The following is a 10429-nucleotide window of genomic DNA, read 5'->3' as shown; positions in this document are numbered from 1 at the left end:
CGTGCTAAAGTATAAGACTTTACAACCTTGAATCTTGTGAGAATGCTAACGCTGTTACAAGGCCAAGATGTGCTTTTCTGACTACACTTTGCACCCGCATACTTGCAGAATTTATGATCCAAATGTCTCCTTGTATTGTTCCTCTGCATGTTTACTAGTTAGAAATGATGAAGCCAATGAAAATATCTGAAAGAATTTTACATATTTTTTCCAATTTTACAAGGTCGAAGTTGAGATTAATAGATATTCCATACATCTTTTGTTTTTATTTTAAAAAAAAAAGAAAAAAAAGAAAAGGGTAAGTATAGTGCTTCCTAAAACCTCAGTATGCTTTCACCAGATAACTATCTTAATAAAAAACTATGTTGATCAAAACTCCATTAGATTGCACACTTCACCCCTCAAGCAGTCAAAAAGGGGACACTTTTTGCAGAGCTAAAAACAGTTTTAATACCCATTATGGTACCTTCGAGGCTCCACCACAGAAACAAAAGCAAGACATGAAAAAATAATAAAATAAAAATTTCTTACACTACAAGGAGCTTTCCATCAGATGACACATTAAATGCAGAAATTGGGTCCCTGACAATGTGAGTTGAACTTATCCTCTTCCATGAAGTAGTTTCCCATTTAACAATACTACCACCTTTACCTGAACAGGTAAAACAGGGGGAGTTATTGACAAAAGTAAAAAACACTTCCCATGCGGTAGGATGAATTAATTGCTGGAAGATACTCACTTCGCATTGCAGTAACATACAGAACTGGATTGGAGTCACCAGATCGCGAGAACCTACAAAAGCCAAAAATCTCATCCTGGAGTAGGTGAAAAAAATCCAGTCAGAAAAATGAATGTCATGACATAAGAACCAAAAATAAATAAAAAAAGAAACACATCTAAAACATTTTTGAAAGTATGTTATATTACCAAAAGCTATTTACATGCAGGATATCCCCAGGAAAAAAAAAAGAAAAAACATTTTTAACAAGTCTCAGAATGAAAATAATCTTACATTTTCCTTTGGTAGAGAAGCTATAGATGTTTCTGTTGCGACTTTCCAAATTCTTCCAGGGCCACTTCCCACAGAGGCAAGAAAATTCCCATCAGGGCTGCAAGGAAAAAAAAAAAAAGAAAAAAAAGCTTACAATCAAAACACTTCAAGTTATGAAATACGAATTTCTTTGAAATATTTATTTAAAAAACATTTCCTAACATTGCAATGCAAAAGTTTGAGGCTAACTACTAAGCAAATTTGAACCTGAAATCTAAATCCTTTACAGAAGCATGAGCATTAGCCTCATCAAGAGTAATCTCCATCTCAGGCCACTTAAAAACCCTCAACTTGCCATCCTGTACTGCACCAAATTTAAATAATTAAAATAGCAAACAATAATGTTCTTTCATAAAGAAGACACCCATGCCTGCACTGCAATGTTAGGAAATGTTCTTTAAATAAATATTTCAAAGAAATTCGTATTTAAAGAGTGTTTGAGACCCATTTTTATGAAAAAAAATGAATATTAGAATTAGTAGATTGATGGAGAATGTGTGGATGAAAAAATAAGGAAAAGTTTTTTATTTCGTGTAATATTATTTTAATGAAAAATGTGTGATTAAAAAGAAGATAAGAGAAAAATGCTTTTTGATAAAAATGAGAATCAAACGGGCCTTTAAATAAGTTAGATATAAATTAAATACGTGGAATATCTTTATCCCCCTACTCCTGCCCAAAAAGGGGGAAACTAATTTTGTCCAGCAGCTTAGCAAATATAAGTTAATACGTGGAATATTTCGAATGCATTCCCCAATCACCAAACTTATTTCTTTCAAATTGACACGAAGAATGCTAAGAGCTCATAAGACAAAAATAAGATGACCATAATGTGTGTGACAACCAGGAAGGCTCGATCAACTCATCCAAAACAAATTAATATACTGATTATTAAGTCTTATATATAACTTGCATTTCATCAGAAAGGACATTTTTCTTATCCTGCATAACAACCAAGCCTAGTGTTAAAAGTAATATTTTACAACACATATCAAGTAATCACTTCGAATTCTCAGTTAGAGAACATTAAGCTCTGAACCATAACCTGAGAAGAAATAGAGGGCTGGCTTTGAGATTGTTATCTTGAGGAATTAAAATAACACCAATGTCAATTACCTAAACCAGAATCCAACTAGAGATGACAAATACTCACGTGAACGACCAAATCTTTGACTTTCCAATTGAAGACATTTCTTAGATCTTAGCTATGAACATAGACATCATTGTGCTAATGATAATTATATCACAGCTATCATTGTTTGTACAAATTTTTCGATAAACAACAACCCAGTACTGGAGGCAAGATTTTGAAGTATAATGGTAACAGTTTACAGATGAACAATTCAAAACATAATTCCACTTCGTATTTTTCTCTCATTCAAAAATTATTTATTGTCAAAAAATGGCTAGTGCTCAAATGTACCATAAAATTTGGTCCGCCTCGAGTAAAGATGAAAAAATATCCTGTGACTAATGCCATCCTGTAAAACTAAACTAAAATGGCATATTCTTTTTAATATCTTTCTCACGTTGCAAATGTGACTCTTCATTGTTCTACAACATTGGCACTTTTAAAATATTAGCGAAAAGATCTATAGTTCTTTACCTCACCCCCAACAGCAAGTAAAGTACCCTCATTGTTAAATGTCAGTGCTAATTGCTGGCCAACATCTTCCAATTTCTCAAGAACTTTCTCAGATGATTTCAGGCTCAAAGAATGCTCATCTTTGCTCGTAGTTGAATCCCAGTCAAACCATCTGCATGATTACTCATGTAATTCATAAGATCGTCATTGAAGCTTTGTTTATAGCTATATATGAAAGAATAACTTATTCAAGATACTTTGCTATGCCTTACAGAAAATATTAACAATTTTTCTTTTTCTTTTTTTCACTGAGCATTTAATGGGATTTTCAAAACTTAGAGATAAAAGAAGTATGGCTAACTAAGATATTGCACACCACAAGTTTTCACAAATTCTACAACTTCTGCAGGATGCACTTTACATGAAATAGGAGAAGACATTTTTGGTTCCATAACATTCTTGCAAGCCAAACACAAAAAGATTGTAAAGATACTCTTTTTCAAACATTAAACAGAATCTATCAAGAAAAGACAAAATGCAAAAAGAATTAATTATTTCAGCTCTCAAGCTATGTAGTCGATGCATAAAATATTTAAAACCTTTTTATATAGCATTATATACAATTATATTGTAATCCTAAACTTGATGAAATGACATATAAGTAAATCGTACACAACAGGATAATATTACAACCAAGCTAGAAAACAAAATGATATTTCGACGCAGAATACAGGAAGGTGCAACAAAATAAAAAATTCAAGCCCACTTTTCTTTGTTTCACTTTTTATTCTTATTCTTGGGCACAGGGAACTTTCTAAATTGATCCTGATAGTTATAACTTAGACTTAACCTTCCACATGGTTGATGATGCCTTCAGAAAGATCCAATGAGTATAATCACCCTCAGTATGTGGCAAGGCCATGGCCTCGCACCATTATCAATCAAACAAGCACATTGCAATTATTCAAGTCTCAAATACTTGTTCAATTAATTATTCACATAAAGGTTATAGTCAGATTGTACTCATGTAAGAAATTGAAGTTATTAATGCGATTACAAAAAAAATAAAAATAAATAAATAAATAAATAAAAATTGGACAACTAACTCCTAAGGAGCTGAAGAAATTAAGATTGTTAAAGATTTAAATGAAATGACCCAATATGCATCTAAATCCAGGATGAATAATATTCATTATCAATCACTTCCCTAAAATTTGAAACATATCTTCTTGGTATATAACTGCATAGGCCATAAGATTTCTACATCTCCATTAACAAAATAGTATAAAAAAATCCATAAAAAATAAGAATTTGAAGAGAAAAACAATAACTTGATACATTTTTTTCATTCTTTCCATTATGCCAATAAATCAAGTTCTCATACATTCCCCTTTCCTACCCAACAAAGAGAAGGGAAGTAAAAAACTGAAAACACGGAAAAGAAGGAGGGGGGGGGGGGGGGTGTTGTAAATTTNGGGGGGGGGGGTTGCTTCAAATTTCCGTTTGAACATCAATTGAGTAAATTCAACTTCTCTCAGCATTGGAAAGACAATCTTGGTCATAACATGATTGCGAATTTCACATGGAAATAAAGCAACTGAACGTACCTGCAGCTCTTAGGCAATGAACAAATAAGGCCTTCTCCTCCACGATGTACAGCAATTCTGTAGGGCAAATCACTACCAGTTCCAATCTTTCCCACCTTAACAATGAAATCACGCCCTTTCGTTTTAGGAATAATTAGTTTTTAGATAATTATTGCAGTCAAAGTTTCCTCAATATTCATATGCATTCGAGTAGATGATTGCGAATTTCACATGGAAATAAAGCAACTGAACGTACCTGCAGCTCTTAGGCAATGAACAAATAAGGCCTTCTCCTCCACGATGTACAGCAATTCTGTAGGGCAAATCACTACCAGTTCCAATCTTTCCCACCTTAACAATGAAATCACGCCCTTTCGTTTTAGGAATAATTAGTTTTTAGATAATTATTGCAGTCAAAGTTTCCTCAATATTCATATGCATTCGAGTAGAACTATTCAGGGTGTAAGATGTGAAGCATTATTACAAAGAACCATGTCATACACATAACATATTTATTTGTACCTACCAAATATTATAAAAATCTTGTTCTTCCAATAAAATTAGCTCCAGAAACAAATAAATCCTATATAATGGGGGTTGTTGTGTTTTGCTCATTCTATGTTGTGCAAAGCATTCTTCAAAAATATCGAACCACCAAAAAAGGCCTCCGAATTATGTCTACAACCAAATATTGGGATTTTAATTCAACTTTCCTAGACCTCCTCAAAACTATTCTTTGTTAGGAATATATGGTTATATTTGCACCACAATTTTTGTTTGTTACATCACTTTTTAATTGTAGTGAAGGTCCATAACATTTGCTTATTGTCGCACTTGTCTACAATTTTTTTTTTTTTTAATCGCATTCTTATCATCAATTTTCAATAATTAGCATATCTTATCCCAATAACAATTTCCGTCCAAAAAATCCATTATGAATGAGGGTGTAAAAGACTTATTTGCTCCTTATATTTTTATAAGAAAAAATAAATGATTATAGAAGTTCGACTGAATATTTGTCTTTCGTTTCAAAGCATGTTAAGTGAATATTTGGATAAACCCTCATCAAGGATAAGATATACTAATTAATGGAAGGTTGAGGAAGAGAATGCAAGAAAAAATGGTTGGGAACATAAATGTTGAGCAAAGTTGGGATCTTTAGTGCAATTAAAATGTAGGGTAGTAAACAAAAGTTGTGTAAATATAATTACCCTTCAACAAATAGCCACCCTCTAAATCAGCTAATTTTACTTGTAAAATGAAAAAATCCAATTTAAAAAATATTGATATTTAATTAAGAAATAAAGATAATGTTACAATGTAAAAATTGAAAAAAAAAAAATAATAATAATAATAATAATAAAATCTATTTGATGTGTCTGTGTCCTGCTCTTTTGAAATTAAATTGTATGTCCATGTCATGCCATGTTCGTATCCTTGCTTCATGGCTTTCAGTAGAGGAAGGCAGGTTGCTATGGACTGAATAGTGAAGAAAAAGCATTTCAGTAGCCAACTAGATGTTTATTGGGAACAAAACTCTGTTCTTGTTAGTAGTCGACTGGGATGTGGTGAAGAATGTTACCCCTTGTTAGGAGCTTTGAATCTCTAGTTTCAATTGACCTATTTTGGGAAAAATGTTGTGGAGTTAGCTAAGAAGAAAGCGATGTTATTGGAGGAGAATAGTCGTCTTTGAGTATGGAGTGATTGGAAAACTACATGATGTGGAGATCCTTATAGGTGGGGTTCATGGAGAGCCTTATGAACATAAGATCACACTGTTAAAACTGCTTTTGCTGTAGCTAATGTAAAAGAATCAGGTTTTGATTAGATAATGGTGTGAAAATGGCTCTCAAAGGATACCTTCAATCTCTTTAGAGCAGCTAGCGATAGAGAAGCCTCTGTTTTTGATACTGCTGTGATGAATGGTAATCAGATTGTCATTTGGGGAAGTAAACACCCTCCAAAGCTCACTTTCTTTGTTTTCACTGCTGCTATGGAGTCCTTTTCGATTCATGATAATTTGGAGGGAAGAGAATATTCAGATGGTGCTATATGTCTAAAGACATGAGGAGAATGTTAATGAGTAGTGGTATCTTATTAACTATTTTGAGTCTCCTGAGTATTCCTAGGAGGGATTTCGGATGTTGGGCAATTAGTGCTTCAGGTATAATGGGCTAAATTCTAGGTTAGTTTGGAAGGAATGAAATGAGAGGACAGCACATTTAATTTTTCAGAAAAGATTTCTATACTTGAATGAAATTTACATGAAGTTCACATTTGTTGATGACCAGATTTTACTTTTCTTCAATAACAGCATGGATATAAATTGTAGTTTTCTCATGTTCTAATGTGATTCCATTTTTTTTCAAATAGGGTAGCAGTTCATCTTCGGAGTCATCACCAAGTAGAGAAGCTTCACCTTTGGAAGGCATAATTGAAGACATGCAGTCGAGAATCAAAAGGCTCGAAAGATGGCACACAATTAATACTGTAACCTCTAAATTTTCCCTAAAACTTGTTGCCCTCGTCATCTTTCGAGAACAATTGCATATCCCCTTTTTTTCACTTCTCAGAAAAAGAGATCATTTATCTTAATTGTTTACTTTATTGCTGCAGGTGCTATGGACATTTCTAATGTCCGCTTTTGTTGGATATTCACTATATCGAAGGAAGCGACAATGACTCTTCATGCTTAGTGACTTAATTCATTACCCGAAGCATTCTTATGATTATTTAACAATTCGCTAACCTCAACAAAAAAATGTTGCTTCAACAAACTAGGCACTAAACAATGTATGCTTCCAACTCTGGCCATCACCTTTTAACTGGCTGGTTTGCACCAAATTTGACTGCATTTTGCACTATGAATTCATTTTTCTTTGTAGATACCGCTATGGCAGCTGAGTTTTATACAGGAGAACAAATATTTGTTGTTTTGTGATTATTTCATGCAATTTCGACCACAAGGCTCTGCTCTGCTTGTATGAGATCTGTTGTGAAAATTAGTCCTCGGCATCGGATGGGTCAATCCGGGTATGTTAATACCGGGAATCATCATTATATTTCAGGTCATGAATGGAACTATTTTGGTCAACGTAATTATTGAGACTATTCAGGTCATGAATGGAACTATATTTCAGGTCATTTATTTTGGTTCGAATTAGTTTTGGTTTGAGTTTGGTTCGGTTCTACTCATAACATTTTTTTAAAAATAAATTGAGTAGAAAATACAAATTATTTTTTTCAATATCTAGTATATATATATATATAACCACATTTTTCATTAAAATAATATTACACATCAATAAAAAAAATTCTTATTTTTTATCTGCATATTCTACATCAATCTATTATTCTAAAAATTATTTTTCCATAAAAATGGGTATCAAAACACCCTCCCAGCCTAATGACACCCAATTATATATATATATATATATATATATATATATAACCACATTTTTCATTAAAATAATATTACACATCAATAAAAAAAAATTCTTATTTTTTATCTGCATATTCTACATCAATCTATTATTCTAAAAATTATTTTTCCATAAAAATGGGTATCAAAACACCCTCCCAGCCTAATGACACCCAATTTCCGTTGTGGCTTTGCATCAACACCCAAAGAAAGGTTTGTCAGACGGACAACATGTGAAGTGCGAAAAATGATGAGGAACTGAATCGATATTATTCAATTATTCAAATAAATGAATTTAATTGTTTAGTTACTTACAACGCGAGCCAAGCTTGTACTTGTGGGGATGGAATCACTGTTTTATGTAGAATAAATTTTTAAAAATAAAAATTCATAAAAAAAATAACATTCAATTTTAGAGTCGAGTACACATAATTCCGATTCAAGAACCAAAAACCAATTCGAACCAGGTCGATTTTCGATTTTTTATTCCAGATCCCAAATTATTTTTTTAAAACCCGAACTGAAACAATTTCAGATCAATAAGTATGATTTCGGTTAAAATGCCCACCCCACTAAGAGTTGAACTGATTCACATCAAACAGTAACATATTTTATCTTATTAATAAGAACCGGAAAATACAGTGAAGCAAATAATATTATTGGAGATCAAATTAGAGTCATGTGGAGCCATCAACCAGGATGGATCTGTACATCACAAAGAGATATACTCTTCGAATACGGAACCATGGGTGTAATTGAATAATCCAATCTGCTAACAGTGTTAATAGCCTTAAACGGGCTCGTAAGAATTGAAACGTGGAGCAAGTAGCTCAAACCATTTGATTCAAAAATCAAGGCTCCCACGAAACAGCCCTTGTGCTTTTACCATAATATACAGCTGCCGCAACTAAGATGACAAAAAGAATGAACCACAAGTTCAATCCTGCAAAATCACATACATTAATTGGCAAGCGAGAATAGTGAACGAAATGATCGACAAACATAATTTAGAAATTAACATTTAATGTGAAGAATTTGTAATTTGAAACCACCTGAATGGTCAATTAAACTAATGATTATTTATATAATTAATATGCAATACCTAGTAATAGGAAACCTATAAAGATCTGTTGGGATCGATCTCCCAATAAAATAACATTTTCATCATTGCACCAGTCCTTGATTACTTGGTGTAGGATAATATTCCCGATATTTATCACTTTTTCATCAAATTTATTTTGCTAATATCAGAGATCAAGAAGGGATCATACCGTCTTTCTTCTTATCCTCGATTGGTGTTACCCGGGCACTTGAATCTAGGGATGCCGATACCAAAGCCCTGTTGACATGGCATACTTCAGAATTAGTTCAAGTTTACAAAAGGGACGAGCATACTAAAGTGATTGAAAGGTTTCGTGCTAAAGTATAAGACTTTACAACCTTGAATCTTGTGAGAATGCTAACGCTGTTACAAGGCCAAGATGTGCTTTTCTGACTACACTTTGCACCCGCATACTTGCAGAATTTATGATCCAAATGTCTCCTTGTATTGTTCCTCTGCATGTTTACTAGTTAGAAATGATGAAGCCAATGAAAATATCTGAAAGAATTTTACATATTTTTTCCAATTTTACAAGGTCGAAGTTGAGATTAATAGATATTCCATACATCTTTTGTTTTTATTTTAAAAAAAAAAGAAAAAAAAGAAAAGGGTAAGTATAGTGCTTCCTAAAACCTCAGTATGCTTTCACCAGATAACTATCTTAATAAAAAACTATGTTGATCAAAACTCCATTAGATTGCACACTTCACCCCTCAAGCAGTCAAAAAGGGAACACTTTTTGCAGAGCTAAAAACAGTTTTAATACCCATTATGGTACCTTCGAGGCTCCACCACAGAAACAAAAGCAAGACATGAAAAAATAATAAAATAAAAATTTCTTACACTACAAGGAGCTTTCCATCAGATGACACATTAAATGCAGAAATTGGGTCCCTGACAATGTGAGTTGAACTTATCCTCTTCCATGAAGTAGTTTCCCATTTAACAATACTACCACCTTTACCTGAACAGGTAAAACAGGGGGAGTTATTGACAAAAGTAAAAAACACTTCCCATGCGGTAGGATGAATTAATTGCTGGAAGATACTCACTTCGCATTGCAGTAACATACAGAACTGGATTGGAGTCACCAGATCGCGAGAACCTACAAAAGCCAAAAATCTCATCCTGGAGTAGGTGAAAAAAATCCAGTCAGAAAAATGAATGTCATGACATAAGAACCAAAAATAAATAAAAAAAGGAACACATCTAAAACATTTTTGAAAGTATGTTATATTACCAAAAGCTATTTACATGCAGGATATCCCCAGGAAAAAAAAAAAAAGAAAAAACATTTTTAACAAGTCTCAGAATGAAAATAATCTTACATTTTCCTTTGGTAGAGAAGCTATAGATGTTTCTGTTGCGACTTTCCAAATTCTTCCAGGGCCACTTCCCACAGAGGCAAGAAAATTCCCATCAGGGCTGCAAGGAAAAAAAAAAAAAGAAAAAAAAGCTTACAATCAAAACACTTCAAGTTATGAAATACGAATTTCTTTGAAATATTTATTTAAAAAACATTTCCTAACATTGCAATGCAAAAGTTTGAGGCTAACTACTAAGCAAATTTGAACCTGAAATCTAAATCCTTTACAGAAGCATGAGCATTAGCCTCATCAAGAGTAATCTCCATCTCAGGCCACTTAAAAACCCTCAACTTGCCATCCTGTACTGCACCAAATT

General features: G+C 33.0%; 3 protein-coding genes across 6 annotated transcripts in view; 1 reads left to right on the top strand and 2 right to left on the bottom strand.

The window, feature by feature from the left end:
- LOC111399081 overlaps window positions 1-7167 on the top strand; it is a 24600-nt gene extending 17433 nt beyond the window's left edge. For all 4 annotated transcript variants that reach the window (XM_023026312.1, XM_023026311.1, XM_023026310.1 and 1 more), the window contains 2 exons: window positions 6597-6713; window positions 6840-7167. In XM_023026312.1, the coding sequence (XP_022882080.1) occupies window positions 6597-6713; window positions 6840-6905 (183 nt within the window). In that variant the 3' untranslated portion in view covers window positions 6906-7167. The remainder of the gene's footprint in view (window positions 1-6596; window positions 6714-6839) is intronic.
- LOC111399082 (SEC12-like protein 2) overlaps window positions 8-10429 on the bottom strand; it is a 14526-nt gene continuing 4104 nt past the window's right edge. The window contains exons 3-8 of the mRNA XM_023026315.1: window positions 2659-2809; window positions 1260-1351; window positions 1014-1110; window positions 741-816; window positions 532-652; window positions 8-143 (exon numbers count right to left, since the gene is read on the bottom strand). Coding sequence (XP_022882083.1) covers window positions 20-143; window positions 532-652; window positions 741-816; window positions 1014-1110; window positions 1260-1351; window positions 2659-2809 — 661 coding nt within the window. The 3' untranslated portion in view covers window positions 8-19. The remainder of the gene's footprint in view (window positions 144-531; window positions 653-740; window positions 817-1013; window positions 1111-1259; window positions 1352-2658; window positions 2810-10429) is intronic.
- Window positions 8242-10429, bottom strand: part of LOC111399083 (SEC12-like protein 2) — a 13093-nt gene continuing 10905 nt past the window's right edge. Inside the window, exons 2-8 of the mRNA XM_023026316.1 lie at window positions 10321-10412; window positions 10075-10171; window positions 9799-9874; window positions 9590-9710; window positions 9085-9201; window positions 8916-8983; window positions 8242-8587 (exon numbers count right to left, since the gene is read on the bottom strand). Coding sequence (XP_022882084.1) covers window positions 8496-8587; window positions 8916-8983; window positions 9085-9201; window positions 9590-9710; window positions 9799-9874; window positions 10075-10171; window positions 10321-10379 — 630 coding nt within the window. The 5' untranslated portion in view covers window positions 10380-10412 and the 3' untranslated portion in view covers window positions 8242-8495. The remainder of the gene's footprint in view (window positions 8588-8915; window positions 8984-9084; window positions 9202-9589; window positions 9711-9798; window positions 9875-10074; window positions 10172-10320; window positions 10413-10429) is intronic.

This window comes from Olea europaea, chromosome 8 (assembly GCF_002742605.1).
Source record: "Olea europaea var. sylvestris chromosome 8, O_europaea_v1, whole genome shotgun sequence".
Classification (NCBI taxonomy): Eukaryota; Viridiplantae; Streptophyta; class Magnoliopsida; order Lamiales; family Oleaceae; genus Olea; species Olea europaea.
The sequence above is the reverse complement of the archived record's forward strand: the minus strand, read 5'-3'. Positions and strand labels throughout refer to the sequence as shown.